Source organism: Carettochelys insculpta, chromosome 25 (assembly GCF_033958435.1).
Source record: "Carettochelys insculpta isolate YL-2023 chromosome 25, ASM3395843v1, whole genome shotgun sequence".
Lineage (NCBI taxonomy): Eukaryota > Metazoa > Chordata > Testudines > Carettochelyidae > Carettochelys > Carettochelys insculpta.
In genome coordinates, this window is record NC_134161.1 from 5006811 (window position 1) to 5025275 (window position 18465).

The 18465-nt window shown below is 41.3% G+C and overlaps 1 protein-coding gene across 10 annotated transcripts in view; it reads right to left on the reverse strand.

Annotated features, from left to right (window-relative positions):
• NCAM1 (neural cell adhesion molecule 1) overlaps nucleotides 1-16352 on the reverse strand; it is a 258116-nt gene extending 241764 nt beyond the window's left edge. For 3 of the 10 annotated variants that reach the window (XM_074976916.1, XM_074976915.1, XM_074976909.1), the window contains exon 1: nucleotides 16039-16352. In XM_074976916.1, the coding sequence (XP_074833017.1) occupies nucleotides 16039-16090 (52 nt within the window). In that variant the 5' untranslated portion in view covers nucleotides 16091-16352. The remainder of the gene's footprint in view (nucleotides 1-16038) is intronic. The other 7 variants (XM_074976918.1, XM_074976911.1, XM_074976919.1 and 4 more) reach the window with 5 other exon arrangements.
• Between the last annotated feature and the right edge of the window lie 2113 nt (nucleotides 16353-18465).

An 18465-nucleotide genomic window follows, 5' to 3' on the forward strand; every position in this document is an offset into this window, starting at 1 on the left:
GGGAGCTGGAGGGAGTGCTGGAGTCAGGTCATGCTCTCCCTGCTACCAGCACACTCTCAGCCTTATGCCACAGGGTTTCTGGGTCCCTGCATCTTTAAACACAGCCCTATGAAGAGCCCATAGAGCCCTGTTTGTGCTGGCAGGGGCATCTCCACGCTCTAGCTGGCTGGCACCATGGTGGATCCCCTCTTCCAAATGAGCGGCCTGCAGAGCATCTACAAGTGTTTTCTTTTGAAAGAGTCTTTCGAAAGTGGGTGCTCTTCCTAATGTGGGAATGGATGAGCAAATTCAAAAGGTGAGCCACATTCTTCCAAAAATACCAGACGCTCTGCAGGTAACTTCAAAAGACACAATCCTTTTGAAAATTATTTCAAACGAACTTGCTGGTGTAGATGCAGCTGAGATGTTTTACAACAAATCAAAGACGTGTCTCATTGAAGACTTTAATATCATTCTCATACACATCATTTAACAAATGTTGGGCTTAAGGGGAATCGATTCGCATTACAATTCATCATTAATGATATACAGAGAAAAACATTAACTAACTTCCAGGACATGAGGAGAAGTAACTAAACCAATCACACAATCTTACTGATGTAAACCTTATACTCGTCCATGCTGATTTATTAACATTTTACATCCATTTTTCACTCAGTATGCAAAAGATATACATGAAGGCATATGGCAATGAAAAATTAGACATCTATATATGTTCTATATAATAACGTATATTTAATAATGTATTTATAGTGCCAAATAAATAGCTAATAATTAAGATGCCAATAACCCGCTTACATTCATACACACAAAAATTAAAACAAAAAATTAAAATTTTGTGGCTTTGCTAAACTTCTGACACCTAAGTAATGGAATTACACACACCGCATATAAAGCTATAATTACATTTTAATTATGAAATGTTTGTTCTCTTTTAAAACATATAGGCTACGTCTACACGTGAAGCCTACATCGAAGTAGCCTATTTCGATGTGGCGACATCGAAATAAGCTATTTCGATGAATAACGTCTATACGTCCTCCAGGGCTGGCAACGTCGATGTTCAACATCGACGTTGCGCAGCACCACATCGAAATAGGCACTGCGAGGGAACGTCTACACGCCACAGTAGCACACATCGAAATAAGGGTGCCAGGCACAGCTGCAGACAGGGTCACAGGACGGACTCAACAGCCAGCCGCTCCCTTAAAGGGCCCCTCCCAGACACACTTGCACTAAACAGCACAAGATACACAGAGCTGACAACGAGTTGCAGACCCTGTGCATGCAGCATGAATCCCCCGCTGCAGCAGCAGCAGCCAGAAGCCCTGGGCTAAAGGCTGCTGCCCACGGTGACCATAGAGCCCCGCACGGGCTGGAGAGACAGCATCTCTCAACCCCCCAGCTGATGGCTGCCATGGAGGACCCCACAATTTCGACGTTGCGGGACGCAGATTGTCTACACGGTCCCTACTTTGACGTTGAACGTCGAAGTAGGGCGCTATTCCGATCCCCTCATGAGGTTAGCGACTTCGACGTCTCGCCGCCTAACGTCGAAGTTAACTTCGAAATAGCGCCCGACGCGTGTAGCCACGACGGGTGCTATTTCGAAGTTAGTGCCGCTACTTCGAAGTAGCGTGCATGTGTAGACACAGCCATATACACTTAAAATAGTATATCTGAGAATTATATCCCCCATTTAGGTGTTTAAGCAGCAAAAACGATTACAGAGAGTCTATGCATTAAGATGCTCAAGTGTGGATATTTTTATTTACCTGAAATACACAAGGCAGATATTTTAAAATGCCTCCTGCTCTGGTACAATGTCAGGCAGAGCTATTCTTAGTCCTAAGCCACTTAAGAGTGCTAAATTCCAGTGCTGCTTCACTCATCACTTCAACTAGAACTAGATTCTTGTAGTCCCTACATTCAGAATGCAGTCTGCAAGAGCAAAGGACAAGATTTTTTTTCTGATAGGGAAGCATTCTTGTTCCACTTTTTCCCCACTTATAATCTTGCCCCTATATGTGTATACCTCAATAAATAACAAATCGCAACTGCATTTGCAGATTGCAAATATCAAATAGACATTGCAGAAATAAAGCATAGCCTGAACACACAGAAGACAACTACAGTATGGGGTACACCATATTAATTTTAGGACTCATTTGCATTTACGAATTTAAATCCATGAGAAGCAACAGTTATGCATCCACAAAGGCTACTACATAGGTCATGAATCATTCTTTAAACTTGATTAAATAATAGTACTGCAGACCTCATCACAAGCTGCAGTCATGAAAAGATGGAATCCTCATTTCATGGTTACTTGCAACAAGAGTTCCAGTTATTTGCTTCTTATGGAGTTTGTGGTTTTTGTTTAACCTATGAGTTGCAGTCATAAAAAAATTCTCCATCGATGGTGGTTTTCTTTAAACTCAAATTAATCTAAAAATCAATATAATACATCATCTTTATCCATAGGAAATTAGCTAATTCAGATGTTCTTTAAGAGATGTATGTTCTTCAAGCAGGCACAAAATAACTATAAACCGATATCCCATCAAAATATTTTTTAAAACAAGCATTGACATTCACTCATTATTATGGTTATTATCAAAAAAATTACATTTACAATGTTGGTTCTTCTCATTTTATACAAATTCACTTAGTTTTTACCATTAAACTAAAAAAAAATTATTTCTACCATGTCTGCAAACACCTAAATATCACTATTATTGGAGAAGATTTGAAATACATTTTGAAATTTTATTTAGGCATTTACTGTACTATGTGTCTCGTCACAGACCACCACAATTCTCCCCACGTTCTTCTCCATGGACAAGACACATTTCTTCAGCCCTGCTCTAATACACACACAACATCATGTCCATTTAACAAAGCAAAACCCTATCAAAACATATTTCATAGTACATAACATTATCTTCCCAGGGAAAGGATAAGAGAAATTAAAACATCAGCAGTGACATGTTAGGTACTTCACTTAATACGTTACTGGAAGGTGTTCAGCTATAATGGTGATGGCTGCTGTAGAAGAGCCCACATAGGCTAAACAAGAATTTTTACAGTACCACTATAATTAAGTGACATGCATTTTACATGTAAGATTTTATGGAATATAATTTTAACTGTTAACACTACTGCAATTTTGAGTGGAATGATAGGTTATGCTGGATGTAGGCTGCACTTGTTTCTTTACAACTGATCGATATCCCTTTTTTCACAGCATGTGTAAGGAGGTTACTGCATCTACATACAATTCATAGGCATGTCCTGCTCTGTGAAAGCTGGGTGCATGGCCATTATACCAATTTACATGTATCTTCACTTACCTATGTGATTATTCTGATCATTTTATAGAAAAAGTGTTGACATGATAAGCAATGGATGTGATCTATGATAACAAGGGACAAGACAGAATCTCAGAACAGTTACCCCAGCTTGGCTCTTTAATCCAGAACTATACGTGACGTTGAAGTTCGTGAAAGCATAAAATATTCAAACATAAAATCTGTATCCTAATAACCAATAGTGCATCAAAACAAACCAGACCACTATTACGTCAAAACAATCCAGGCATTTGCTTCCTGAAGATGGAAAGGCTCTATTGTAAGACAAAATAGTTTTACGGGGGCCTAGATGAAGTGATTTTTATTTTACAAAGCTGTGTGGCTTTCACTGTACAGCCCCACTCAAGGATTTATGAAAAACACCCAAAAGCATTGAGTCATCTTCCTCCTAGGTCCCTGAACTCTGATCTAGAATTAAACCCAGAGTAACATCTCCACTGCCAATCTATTCACCGTTAGACAAAACTCTGATGTCAGGTGTAAGGATAAAGTGACAACTCTGCAGCTAATCAACCTTTAAAATTATACATATACAAGCCCCATTGTTTTAAAAAAAGATATGATGCAAGGGTACTGGGGTGAATAGTCAAAAGAAGATTAAACTCCTCCTTTGCAGCGTAGCTTCTTATTTGGCCCTGCAGTTTCAGAGCTGTTGGAGTATTTCAGTCAATGAAATCTCCATCCATACCTCGACTGTGTTCTGCACTAAATCACTAATTACTCTTTAAATCCAAAATTGTTCACATGAAGTTGAGATTCCTGAATATCAACTTACATGGCTGCCTTCAGCACAGTAGTCACTGCTCTGCACCTCACAACAAGCAGCCACCAAGCAGCTGGAAATCAACAGTAAGGAGTAACAGCAGCTGAGTTCTAAGTACTATACTAATAAGTGGTGTAAGCAGCAGGACAGAGGGGGCTTGCTCTGCCTTATACTTGTGATCTCCAAAACAGGCCACTGGTGACAGATCTAGTTGAGAAAAAAGACAGCTTAAAATAAGAAATTGTTAAAGCTTTACAACTGTAACTTACTACAATGATTAAAGTGTGTAGATCTCCACACATTTTTATTTATCAAGTATCGGAGGGGTAGCCGTGTTAGTCTGGATCTGTAACAGCAACAAAGGGTCCTGTGGCACCTTATAGACCAGGCGTGTCCAACCCGTAGCCCGCGGGCTGTATGCGGCCCTGGACAGCTAGTAAGGCGGCCCCACAAGATCGTAAACTTTTAACATTATTATGTGATTTATATACATTAACTATATTATATATTTTATATGCGGCCCAAGACAATTCCTCTTCACTCAATGTGGCCCACGAAAGACAAAGAGTTCTGTTAGTCTATAAGGTGCCACGGGACCCTTCGTTGCTGTTACGTTTTTATTTGTGATGCTGGAAGATAAAGAGAGCCCACCTAAATGCTTTACAGCCCAAATGCTTCATCTATACCTAATGATATGTACCACTTCAGTTTCAGTAAAATACTTTTTAAGACCTATTAGAGCCTTAGAGAATTAAATAAATACATTTAGATACCTTTTGCTTAATGGTTTGTTAGCCTCTTATCACCAACAAATATCAACACACTAGTGGGTACATAATAAATGCTAAATGCCTCAGAAAGCCAGTAGCAAAGTAGTATGTTTCATTCCAGAGATCATACTCCTCCTACTCCACAGTCTCCTAAATGCAGTCAGTTCACAATCCGTAAAACCATTATAGGGATTAAGTTTTAAAAACACCACAAATGAAATATGTTCACAGTAGTGGAATTTTGCAGACTCAGAACAGTTTGCTAACAATACACTGTGAAAACCAACCATCAACTATATTTTCTTGCAACTCAAAGGAGAATATAACAAATGTGCTTTTGTCAGTGAGTTCTGTGAATATTTGTAATTATCCAACAGCATTTGCACAAGTATTTTTGACCCTGAGTTATATTATGTAACATAGCACAATCCCTGCATGCCAAACTTGCAAATGTTAAGAATCATAAATCAACTACTAAAGGTATAAAATAGTGACACATTTATGGAGATTTTTAAAATATCCACAAAATTAGTTGTTTATATATAGTATATATCAATGTCATAGCAATAATAATAATTAAATATAATGTAGTTATAATTAAGGTGTGACAAAGACAAAAACAACAGTATTCTTAACTGATTCTTTTTACAGTGACATTCCAATCATGAATACCACGTGAGTTCTAAGGGATTTTGTTTTGCAAACATCATAACTGCTATTATATCAGTATGTCACCATATATTATATTTGCCAAAATAACAACATCTAACTCCCTGGACACCAAATCCATAGGGGCCCCTTACAAATAAAAGAAATAGAAAAATGCGACAAAAATAGAGAGGGAGTATCATCCAGGAGTTTCTTTTAATTACTGTTGTCATGACAGCAACATTATTTAGGCAGAGTTTTTGTGTTATGAAGTCAATTTCTTCTATATACCAGCCACATAAACTGTACTATGCCAGTGAACACATGCAATGACGTGTATACAACAAATCACCCCCTACTGAAAAAAACTGCTAAAGATACTAGTGTTTCTTCTCTCTTTTCTTAGCTCGGGAGTGGCCAATGTGAGCCTAAAAAGGAGCCGGAAATTGACCAACATACATTTGCAATGAACCACTGTAATATATCATCATCTGACATCAGTTCCTCTCATTTCCCTGCTTCTCCCTGAACCCCACACCTGCTTCCAGCCTCACCAATCAGTGCCTCCTTCTTCCTCCCAGTCCACACCACTTTGTTCATCTGATTCACAGCATGCAGAGTAGTGAGAGGGGAGGAACGAGGGAGGGGCGGAACAGGGCAGGAAGGGGTAGGCCCCTTAGGGGTGGGGGTGGAGTAGGGGCAGGGCCTGGGACAGAGTTGTGAGTGGAGCAGGGAGCAACATCCTGCCCATTGGAAAGCTAGCATCTTATGCAAGGATCCAAATTAACTTCTGCAATATGGCTCCGGAGCCAATGACTGGCCACCCCAGTCTTAGTGGAAGAGCACTACTACAATGAGCTCTATAATATGTTCCCCAAATTAAATATTCAGTGGACAAGAATGAAAGCATAGGAGCTTCAGTTCCTGTGATTAAATCATGGAAAGACTTTCAAGTTCAAGCAGCTTCACCCAAAATTGGAATACCTAAGTACAAGTATTTCTCTGTAGTCTGTTATTCAAAGGAGGATAATTATATTTCATACTCCTTCAAATTCACATTATTTCATCTGCAACCTTGCAAAAGTCACATACATTAACAATTTTAGCACGTAACACAAGTAGCAATGTAAAAGAAATTACACTGACCATTCGGTAACAAGACATACAGCATAAGCAGTTAGAGCTAAGCTTTACTACAAAATAGCAGACAATATGATTAACTGCAAATAAAGGGTTAGTTCCATTGATTTGTAGGGAATACCTAATGAAAATTTTCGTTTACCACCAGAACAATACCTTTTCCCCTTGAGAGATATCAGCACCTCCACTTACACAACATACACACACACATTTTAGCACTAACAGAAGCACCTAGACACAGGGCCAGATTTGGACACAACTCTGTTTAAAACTGCAGTTGTTGATTATGCCACTGGCAACCATGATCATCCACCCCAACTCCAGGCCAGGTGCTGCAGCTCCTACAGTGCATCAACCTACATTAAAATCCTAGTTCTACCACAGGTAAGGGTATTTGAAATATAATAATCATTCTTCTCCATGGGCTATTGAGAAACTTAGCCAGGGAAATATCTCCCTCTTCAAAATGTAATCAAGTCCTAAAATTTACATTGTATAATTTCAAACACAGTATCTTCACTACCTCCTGGAAATGTTTTGTCTGAACTATCAACTTCCCATTACATTAAAAAAAAAACAAGCTCTTCCCTTTTTCGTTTTCTGAGTTTGCAATAATTGTAAGGAGGAGTGTGACAAAGAGGAAAGAACTTTATTCGCCACTGCAATTCTCTAGTATTATACCACAGTAACAGTCATGGTACCGTAAGAGTGGAATACTGTGTTGGTGAATCCAGTCTAGGAACATCTTATTCTGAAAAATATGTAGCCTGAAGATTTCCCAGATCGCTCCTTTCCTCAGATTAGTTTCTGATAAACTCATGACCACTCTAATAAAAACACAGTCCATAGCAAAAAGCAAACACTAAACTTTATACATTTCTCCAGCATTTTATTTTCATTCCTTTTTACTCGATATTCACTGATTATTTGCACATCCAATAGAGAATATCTTTAGTGTTGTAGATTACATCACACAATGATGAGTCACTCCCCTTTTAACCCAACCTCCAGTCTTCAGGCTCCTTACAAGTTAGGACTGCTCCACATGAAATGAAGTGACCAAATGGGACCGTTCTTCCACAAAACACTGCACTAATTCTCCCACATTCAGCCTTTCCACTTGAATGGAATAAAAACCCTTTTCAGAAAAACAATTACAATTCCCCCCTTTTTTTTCTCAGGCTCACTATGGGACTCCTCAGTGCATGCACAATGCAAATAAGGCAAACTTCCTTTCAAAAAGTGATTAATATGCAAAGACAGCCTGCTTTTTAGTGCGATGTGAAGAACCACCAACAAGCATTTCTAAACTCAGAGGTTTCTTCAATTATTTCCGCTGTTTATTTTTAAACATAAGATTATGCAATAATACCAAACATTGGGACCAATTCGCCAATATTTTGTAAACGATGTCAGATTGGCTGTTTTAAATAGGATATAAAAGATTGTAAATTCTTTTTCCAGCTAGGAAAACAAAAACACAAAAAAAATCTAGATTTTCCAATTGTTCATCTTTAATAATAACACTTGCAGTTACAAAACTTAATGATATTCTTTGAACTCAGAAACAACTCACTGTACATTGCTTTCTAAAATGGTGAAGGTTCTTCAAATAACACAAATCTAATACTGTTCCTTGCTGCATAGCAGTAATTTTAATGATGTATAATACCAAAGTCTTTGCTACTTATAAACAAACATTGCAATACGTACAATTCCTCAAAATGTTTTTCATTGGTGTTTGGACAAGTTACATGAGAAACAAAAGCCCATTCAGAATTAGAGACAAAATTTTTTCTAACTTCATGAATAAAAAAAGTCTCACCACTCACTCTTCTTCATCTCATCACCTTGTTAACATCTCTTCATTTAAACAACCAGGCCAGGACCCTCCTATGACACCAACTTTCCACTTCAAGTGCCAATAAACCACACTTTGCCCAAAATTACCTCAAACTGCAGCTTGAATATATTAGCTCACTCATTTAGCATTATGAATCCTTTTGAATGTTTCACAGACTAACCATCCATTTTTATATTTTCAAGCAGTTTTGAAGATTTTTCCTCTTTCGGAAAAAGACTTCAAGTTACAAATCAAATAATACCAGACAGACTGCCAAATAACTTCATGTTAAACTTAAAACAGGGACTGAGATAGAAAGGATTACATACCTTTCTTTAATTCTTCAGGGTTGACTCACGTATCCTACAATGTAAAATTGCTATTCTAACTGAAATATTTACACCTATCCAATACTCCTGTTTTAGCAACAATCTGCACTAAAGAAAATCAACAAGTCTTATGTACTACATACACAAAAATCATTAGCCTGTGAAAATTATCAGCTCACTATGACTTTTCATGAGCTATTACAAAATAATATACCTATAAACAAAGCAGTGTTCTTGGTTCAGAAGAGATACATGTGTAATAGTAATAGATATTTAAACAACACATTGCTTAAACTACTTTTGAAAATGTGGTTTGCAACTACTCTTTCCAAAGTTCTTCAGTTTACTTAATTCAATGTTAAATATTTACTTTGTCCAAATAGATGTGAGCTATTCATGCTAACAAAGCTCTCTCCATCGAAACAGATGATGAAAATCGACAGGAATATTTATCTTTTAAATCTCAAACTAAAGGTGCAAAAGTCTTCAAATTCCGCAAAGTTGTTTATTTTTTGGTTTTCTTTGTGTTTGTTTGTTTGTTTGTTTTTAAAGACTAAAGATTTTCACTGACACCCAGACTAATGGACAAATCTCCAGGGTCGTTTTTTGGATATTCTTGTCACAATGAACTGACACTTGGTACTATCCAATGTAGTAAAGTAAGCATAGTAGTCTAAAATATTTCACATTGTTTTAGTAAAAATCTTTATGAGATCTTTTACTATCCTACTATTATTACTACTTAGCAGGCAATTCACTTCCTGCCAGTCACTATTTCCTAAGGATTTTATTTCAATTGGGTTTTGAAAGTTCACGTATCAGTTAACTTCTTGATAAGACTTAAAATTAAACTGCCCTGTGGAATAGGTAATAGAGGAGATGTAGCATTTTCAAGATTTGTATTCATTCCTTTATAGAAATAATCTCATACAATATTTATATTAGAGTAGGAGCACTTCAGGGTTTTTTTTTCTTTATATCATTCTAGCTTGTTCGTGTAAGTCAGGACATCTTAGTTATCACATTACAGCTCTTTACAGCTGTCTTTTCTCTTCACAAGATAAAATATCTGAAGAGCTGGAAAACTAATTATAGAAGATATTCCATTATCGTAGTTTAAATTCTAAATCTAATCTTCTCATGTTGCATTTTCAGATACTGGCCTTCATTTCTGTGGCCACCAATTGCAGGTGCAAATAAATGCAGGCTCAGATTTTTGTACCAGAAGTTTAGGTCACCGTGAGATTGATCAAGAGTACATTCAATTTAACAGACAATTATCCTGGCTTCCATGGACTTTGACATCAGACCTTTATATGCCTAGGTATCTCAGATAGTGCTGTCTTTACTCATCACCAGGAGAAGTTCCTGATTGTGGGTAACAAACAGACGCCTAACAAAGCTGATCTGAAAACCTAGTTCTTTATTGCTAAATAATGCCTCTGAATACAAAAATCTCGTAGAAAGTTGACGGAAACCTAAACTATCTTTCGGAGAAAATACCGTTACTGCCCAATCTGTCCATGGCATCCTTGTTTCTTTTGCACATACAACTATGTCTTAGTAGACCAAATGGTTAACAGCTATGTGTATCAATTATTCACCTCTTAAATGTGATGGCTTAAAAAGCCAATAACTCATTCAGCTAGCAAATACTATGTGACTATTCCCCAAAGTATCTCCTTTAGTGTAGCTTTTGATGTACAATTTTATGACATTGTAGATCTCAGTGGGAAAGGATGACTGCCTCTCCAAGAAATTAAATGAAGCATTACTGGAAAGATGGTCACTTCCCTCTTCATTTTATTTTTACTACCTCAGACTCTAGGAGAATTAAATACCCAGCAAAACAAGCCTCCTAAAATCCTACCCCAACATGAACATTTTTCTTTTCTCACTAACTCCCACTACAAGGAAGGGTCTGGAAGAACAGATGAGCCTCTAGCGCATATCTTAAAGGGCATCAACTCCAAGCATGAAGTCCGAAATCTTCAAATGCCACCACCACAGAAAGAAAACCACTGCTGAAATAAAACCAGTCTCACCCCCAGACTAATCTTGACAGCATGCTCTCCAAAAACAGACACCAGCAGTACATATGAGGAATTCCTTTCCTATTTGGAGTCAAAGATAGAAAAAGCGAGGTCTTAATTCAGCAGGCTTTACCTCCAAATAATCTCAAGTGAATGTGCAGTCGCTTATAACAGGACTGAAGGTGGGCCCAGCTCTGTTCCCCTTAAACCCCTGATTTATCAGGACTAAATATGTTACTGCTTGGTCAGTCAATTGTCCCACAACACATTTTACATGTGACCAAACAGAAATAATCACAGACTTTAGAGCTGGAATCCAGTTCCAGACAAAGCTATAAACAAAAATCAATCACCTTGTTCATTTTCAAATGAAGTATTATCTTCTTCAGATGTGGCCATGTATTTTGGCACAACTTCGGACTGCATCTATATATCTAGTAGTTCCTGGTATAATTCATCCAGCACACTAAAGATCTGTATTCGCATTCTTGGACTTGAGAGCCAGCATAAAAAACTAATCTGAACTATAAATAAAAGTATTATTTTCAACTGCAATTTGTACCCCTTGATATCTTATCTCTTCCTCTCTTTAGGGACTCACCTTCAGTATTGTGAACTAAGAATTACAGTTAAAAATCTCATTCCAGCCGTTGGTAGCGATTCCTTCAGACAGAAATGCAACGCATTAAAAGTGCCCAAGAGCCCACCATTTGGCTCCCGGAATAACATCAAAAGGCAATGCTACTAATGAGCAGCTGCAGCTGAGGGGCAGCATTTCAACACCAGAAACTGAAAGAGTACAATGACACCACCACCAAACCCAACTAATTTACATCCCTTTGCATCAACAACCGCTTTCAGATTTGGCAATGGGATTTCCCAAACAAAAGAGGCTGCGGCCAGCACAAATATGACCTTCAGATTTGCTTCTGTGGGACTTCTGATGTCTAACAGACCTCTACATGCCCTATTTCTTCCCCCCTGCTCCGCCCGACCGCTTGCCCACAGCTCGATTTGATAGATTCAGCACTCCTTCCCACCATTCCCCACTCTCAAGTCCATTGCAGACATATGCAAAGAATCTCATTAGAAAGCAGAGAGATGCCTGGGAGCTGTAGTTCCCATCACAACCGCACCCTTGGCCAGGCTACTCCCAGACATGCTCTATCTTACAGAAGGACCAGCCAATGGTTTCATGTGGCATTTCAAAAACCTCCAGTTTCAGGGCATAATGTGTTTACTTTCTCAAGTTTTACATCCTCATAATACTAACAAACATGACATTTTGCTTTCGTTGAAAAGACCTTTTAATAAATTCTTCAGGCACTTGCCTTCATATTAGCTACTGCATATGCCCTGGAAAAAGACAGCTTCTTCCCAAAGCAATTAGCTTTAAGTTCATTAAAAATCAGTAACATCTGCCTTCCCATCTATGATCACACAGAACAGAGTTCAGCTACTGAAGGAAGAAATTCATGCCAAAGGATGCTCTGCAAAAAGAATATGTCAAAAGCCACACCAAAACAAAACCAAAACACTCCATAAACACTCAGAAGTGAAAGTGGTCAACAAAACACAGGGCAGTCTTTTTTAACATGAAAATAAATTGTGCTTTTTTTTTCCTTGTGTTTCTTGATGTTCGCTGCAGACTGATGCCAGCAGGTGCAGTATTCTCTTCTCCCATCTCCTCCCCCATCAATTGGTTCTGCTTTCCTGCCACTCAGCCAATACAATCCCATGGCATTAAAAAGAAAAAAAAAAGTTCATGCCTTCTTTTAAGAACAAATAGCCAATCTTTTCTTATGCCCTAAGGCAGGATGGTCTATCTATAAAATGTATTTCTGGATGCCAGCCAAGAAAACACTACGGCACTTTCAGTCTGGAAAGCAGCCACAGTCCTTTAACACTCCTGGAAACAAAACACTGGGAATTCATTAGATTGATATTAAATTAAATGTTCTTAAAAATCCACTGGTCATGTCAGAAATCTACATGTCCATATGTCACCACTGTACAGTTTATACAAAATGTTCTCTACTATTTAAGAAATCATAGATCTCAGGATGTAAACGAAAAGAGATGAACCATCTGTTGCATCTATAAATCAGCCTCTGAGTTATAAAAGAATGCTGTTTTAATTTAAAAGCAAGTTAAGGCATTACTATCCCAGGACAGAAAGAAATACAAAAGAGGCTGTTTTAAAAGACGCAAGAGGAATGCTTTTGTTACCACCCCACTGGGTGACCACTCCTCAGACAATCTGCTATTCAGAGTTTCCTCTTCTATCCTCTGCTTTATCCTAAATTTGTGTTACTATAAAAAGAGAGAGTTTTTATTAGCATTATCATGGCTGGTGTAGCTCTTTCTCTGCCTTCACGTTTCCCTCACCAGACTGAATTTTCCCCCCTGCAAGCTTCCTCATCTCTTGGGGAATGGGGGTGGGAGCAGGAAAAGGTGGCAGAAAGGCTTAGCAAATTAAAGCAGGATCCTTTAGCTTGAGAGGCACTACAGACGTGCTGAGTATTGCTTTTATGCTCTGCTGTGTTGCTGCTTTGTTTTGACTTGTTAATATGTATATGTTTTTATATTCTCCATTTGAAACTGGTTTACCAGTTGTCAGATCTGAGCTGTGCAGCTCCCCAGTCATTGCTATGTTTATTATTGACAAATATGCATATTTTTGAAAAGGACAGGATAAGATACGCATACATTTTTTTTCTTTAGTGAAGCTTTACTTAATTGGTCTGTTCCCTCGAAAAACACACTTCCTTCCCCCCTCAGGCAACTGAGAATGTTTTGTGTGAATGTGAATCTGAGGTGTTTATTGGGGAAAGACAGGTATCTCTAATGATGCTTTGCAGAAGAGTAGTATGTGACCTCTGTGATTGGAGGGTGTGGCTGGCACAGAAAAGGATGGTGATGGGGGAATATGTCAGTCTCCTTATTTGTTCACATTTGGGTTGTCTGCCAATAAGTAGTAATAAAAACCAGATTCAAGAGCAGCTGTGGGATGATACTTATGGTTTGGGGAAGCTGACAGGAGGCAGCTCTGAGTGTGGGGTGTATGGGACAGGAGGCTGGGACAATGGTAAGACCGGACAACAACAGGGTGAAGGGTGCAGGGTCTGCGACAGTTGTGGGGTAGGTGCACATTGGTGGCAATGGGTCGGTAATGATGGTTGGGAAGGCGTGTGCTGATAGGCAAAGCAGAGGCAGTAGCTGCTGTTGAATAGGTGAGGGCCATCAGTGTGGTGTGATGTAATGAAGAGTGATGATACCTGGGAGCCTCAGAACAACCGTATGTAGGTCAGGACAAAGGTCCGGCTCGCTGAGCATTCTGTCTTCTGACGGTGGCCAGTGTCAGATGCCCCGGAGGGAGCGAGCAGACCAGGGGATCACCAAGTGACCCACCCCAGCCCTGACTGACACAGGCTGGGCGGGGTGGGGATGAGGACAGTCCGCGACGGGGTGTGGCAAGACGTGCAGTGGCCCTGACTGGGGAGTTGGGGCACATGACAAGGACGGCGGCTTGAGAGTACGTGTGCAATGGAGGTGGGGTGGGGCTGGCAGCTGTACACGGGGGCAGAGGGTTGCAGGGGGGTGGGACAGCCGTGGTCTGAAGTAGGTATGTGAGCGTGGGCTGGGTGCGGCTGCGGAAGGCGGGAGGGTGACAACACGAAGCAAGCAGCCGAGCGAGGCAGCGCCCGCCCCGGCGGGTGGGCCGGGTGACAGCGGCTGTGCAGCAAGGGGGCAGCTGAGCTCAGGGGGGTGCCTGGCCCTGGGTGGGGCTCCCAGCAACGGGGGAGGTCTGAGGTGACGGAGGAGGAGAGGCGGGGCCGTGAGGAACGTTGGGGAGCAAAGCCCCTAACGGCGTTTCCCGCTCGGGGCCGCCGGCTCCTGATTGGCGGCGGAAGCCAGCGAACTCCCCCTCCCCCCCCAGCCCACCGCAGCGCGCGCCCGTCCGCCGCCCCCTCCCCAGCTCCAGCGCGCGCGCTCGCACGCCGATTGTTCCGCACCAGATTGTTTCCATTGCCGAACTTCCTACCCCCCCACGCACCTCCGACGCCCCCTCCCCGCGATTCTCACCGCCCCCCCCCCCCCCCCCGCTTCAGCGACCCTTGGCGGCGGCGTTCACACAGCCCCACCCCCGCCTTTATTTGCAACTGCATCTCCCCGCGCCGGGGCTTCGCTGCAGTACGCCGCCACCCCCCGCACATTGCACATGCATCGTGGGGGGGGGACCCTGCAGAATACAGCCCCGTCCTTCCACGGACCTGAGAGGCGTTTTTTTTTTTTTAAACAAAGCCCCCTCCTAGCTCGTCATAGGGCGACACCCTGAGCACCTCGCTGGCAGCCCCCTTCCCCGTCGCACTCGCCTTCCCCATTGTCTGCCATTCGCACCGCGCAGCGCCCTCAGCCCCACAGGGGTGGGTGCCCCAATGCCTCCCCCGGCACGCCTGCCCGTTGGGATCAACGCCCAAGAGCAGCCCCGGCTCACGCCCTCGCCCCCCGCCGCCGCCACCCCTTTCCACTTTCTCCTGTCAAACTGCAGCCTGAGCCATCTTCCCCATTCAGCTCCCACCCCTGCGAACAATGTTTCCAACTCCCTGGCCGCACCTTACACGAGAGCAAGGGAGGAAAACACCCTTTTCCCTTCCTCCCCCCCGCCTTTTGCAAACCGGGACCCTCCCCGGGGGAGCCAGGGCAGGAGAAATACCCCCAGCGACTTGTCTGCCACCAAAACGAGCTTTCCCAGCCTCGGGGCTTGCTCTGACCGAGGCTGATTGGGTGCAGCTGGAAGATCTGGGGTTTATTCTCTCCTCCTGGATGTTTGCTCAGCCACCACCTCCCAGCCCTCCTCGCTCATCTTCCCCCGCTTCTCCACCGAAATGCTGCCTTTGAAATGCAGAGACGCGGGGGGAAAGCGCTGAAGTGCCGGGCGAAAGCAGCCCCCGTGCAACGCTTCCAGCCTCCCCTCTAATGCCGAAACAAAGTGGGATGGGGAAACAAATCAGCGTAAAGCATTCTCGGGCAAAACCACACTCCTCTTCCCGGCTCCTCCAGATGAGTCTAACATTGCATCACACTCAGAAATCAAATTTGTTCCCAACCTCCACAAAAAAAATTATATATTCATGTACCTGCACCTCCAAGGAAAAACAGGGTCCAGATGAGATCCTTAGTATGCAGCATTGTAATCTGCTGTTGGGGTGGAAGTTGCTTGCAAATATATTTGTCCTTCCGTAGGAGCTTGGATGGATTAGACAGAGATTTAGATGCACTGTAATTTTTTTTTTCAGAATTGTTTTTTGCCAGCTGCTCTCTAGCTGCTTTCAGGAGCTGATCAGAGAATGAGTGACAGTCCTAGCCTCAGCACACACGCACAACAGAGATCCCTGCGCCGGCCTGGATTTGGTTTGGTGAGGTTGGAAAGGGAGGAAGACTTGCACCTCACTGTGTTCTTCCACCCATGCTGGCCACAAATAGTACAGTGCAATAAGCATCTAGGAGGTACTGTAGAGAGAAGCAGTTGCAGTCGCTTGCAAAATATGGCGTGGTTATACTTGGATCTGGAGTCATTCATATTCCCTACACATTCTGTGCTGACAGCATCATTTTCCTAAAAAAGAAAGGTAGAGATGTCTTTAGACTTCTATATGAGCATTTCAGTCATGTGCTTTTAAAAATTGTCTAATGTAATGCTGGTACCATTCATAAAAGTCAAATATGGAGCTTTTTGGAAGGTGGGAGCTTCTTGTGCAAATAAGTTATCTACAGTTCTGTTTTTTTCCCAAATTGTGTGGGTGTGAGAAATGGGTCTGGTTTTGGCCCATTTTTTCTTTTCAAAACCCCAGCAAGTAAATCCAAATTCTAGCAAGCAAATCTTGTTCATCTCTATGACAAATTTCTGTGTGTTGTTCACTTTCCCTAAGTTCTGTCTGCCCTTAAACCTTTGTCTTCTGTAGGCTAAGGCTGTCCTTTTGTGAATGGCTGGGAAATGTTTAGCATGTAGTTGACACATAAACATCAACAACAATGTTGTAACCCCAAAGTGAATTGCAGGCAGAAAAAGCGGGGGGTTGGAAGAACACAGAACAGTGGTTACTCAACAGAGGGGAAACTGGCCTTTACAACCAGATTCTTATTGGAGATGTTTGGGATTTCTTTTGTTTTGCTTTGCTTTGCTTTGTTTTTAAATATCCCCTTTTCAGGTGGTCACAGCTTGATTGCCTTGGTGATATCATTTGCGAAATACACTAATGTTTTGGAATGTAATTTTCAATCAACCCTGGAGGGTATACGTGTGTCACCCAAGGGGCTAAGAACATGCGTTTGGGGAATCAGAGCTCTTGAAAACATAAATTATTTGCAAAAGGAAAAGGGGACTGTTTCTTTCAGGGAAAGTTTTTGTTCTTTGGTCTCTTTTCATAAATGCGACAGGAAAGAACTTTATATTAAATAGACCATTGTTGCACAGACTAAGTAACTTGGCTTACATGATTAATTGTAGTTTCTATGTCAAAAGTGACATTTAAAATAAATATGACAATTCTGTGAATACATAAACACTCCTAAGGACTGAGATTTTGTATTGATAGAGCACTGTCAAGTATAAATCACTTCATGCAGAATACATTTCTTTTTTCCTAAAGACAGCCCAGTAGATGTGGAACGGACAGGGATTTTCACATTTTGAACAAAGTTTGACACACAAGTGTTTTGGCAACATTGATATAAACTATACATTCCAGAATTTTGCTAATGCTGCCCTAAAATACTCTGCCATGCCGAAACATATTATTTCATTTGACATTATTTTTCTCTTTTTCTAACTCATGGAATCCTCTCCCCCATTCTCATTTTATTAAAATATGCTTCCCTGCAAGGAACAACAGAATCACTTATTACAGTGTGATTGAAAACATGCCTTCATCACCTCTTTGTCCATCACAGCCCTTTGCTCCCATATTGAAATGATTATCTCCAGAGAGGAATCTTGTTCAACCATTCCATATTATGTTATTGTTTCCCCTCCCCCAATTCCCTATGTCTACATACACCCTCCCCGACACTGCATTCTTTAGGGGTTTCCCTGCTAATGGAATTGCTTAAGATTCTTTAATCTGCAAGATACTCCTGTAAAATCTGAAAGTTTTAGGCACCCTCAGCTTACTACTATTCAGTGAGCCGCCAGTCATTTTTCAGCATGTGTATGTTAGGGGGAAAAAAAGCTCCTAAGAAATGATGACATGATCTATTATTGTTGCATACAGGAGGTCAATTTTTGTACGCATCCTTATCTGGAAGGGTGCTCCAAGTTACCCTCGAGAATCATATAATTCTAGCAAATGAAGCCAACTGGTGGCTGCAACAAAGACAGGAAACATTTCCATTGATCATCCCTCCAAATAGTACATCTTGTGAGGTTCTTACTTTGCATTCACCACCCTTTCAACCACTGGTTGATAAATGCAGACAATATAATGGCAGACACTCCATCCACTGCAGCTCTCTGTCAACCTTCGCAATGAGTCTGTCCTGTCAAGAGGGCCCTGAGAGTATAGCAT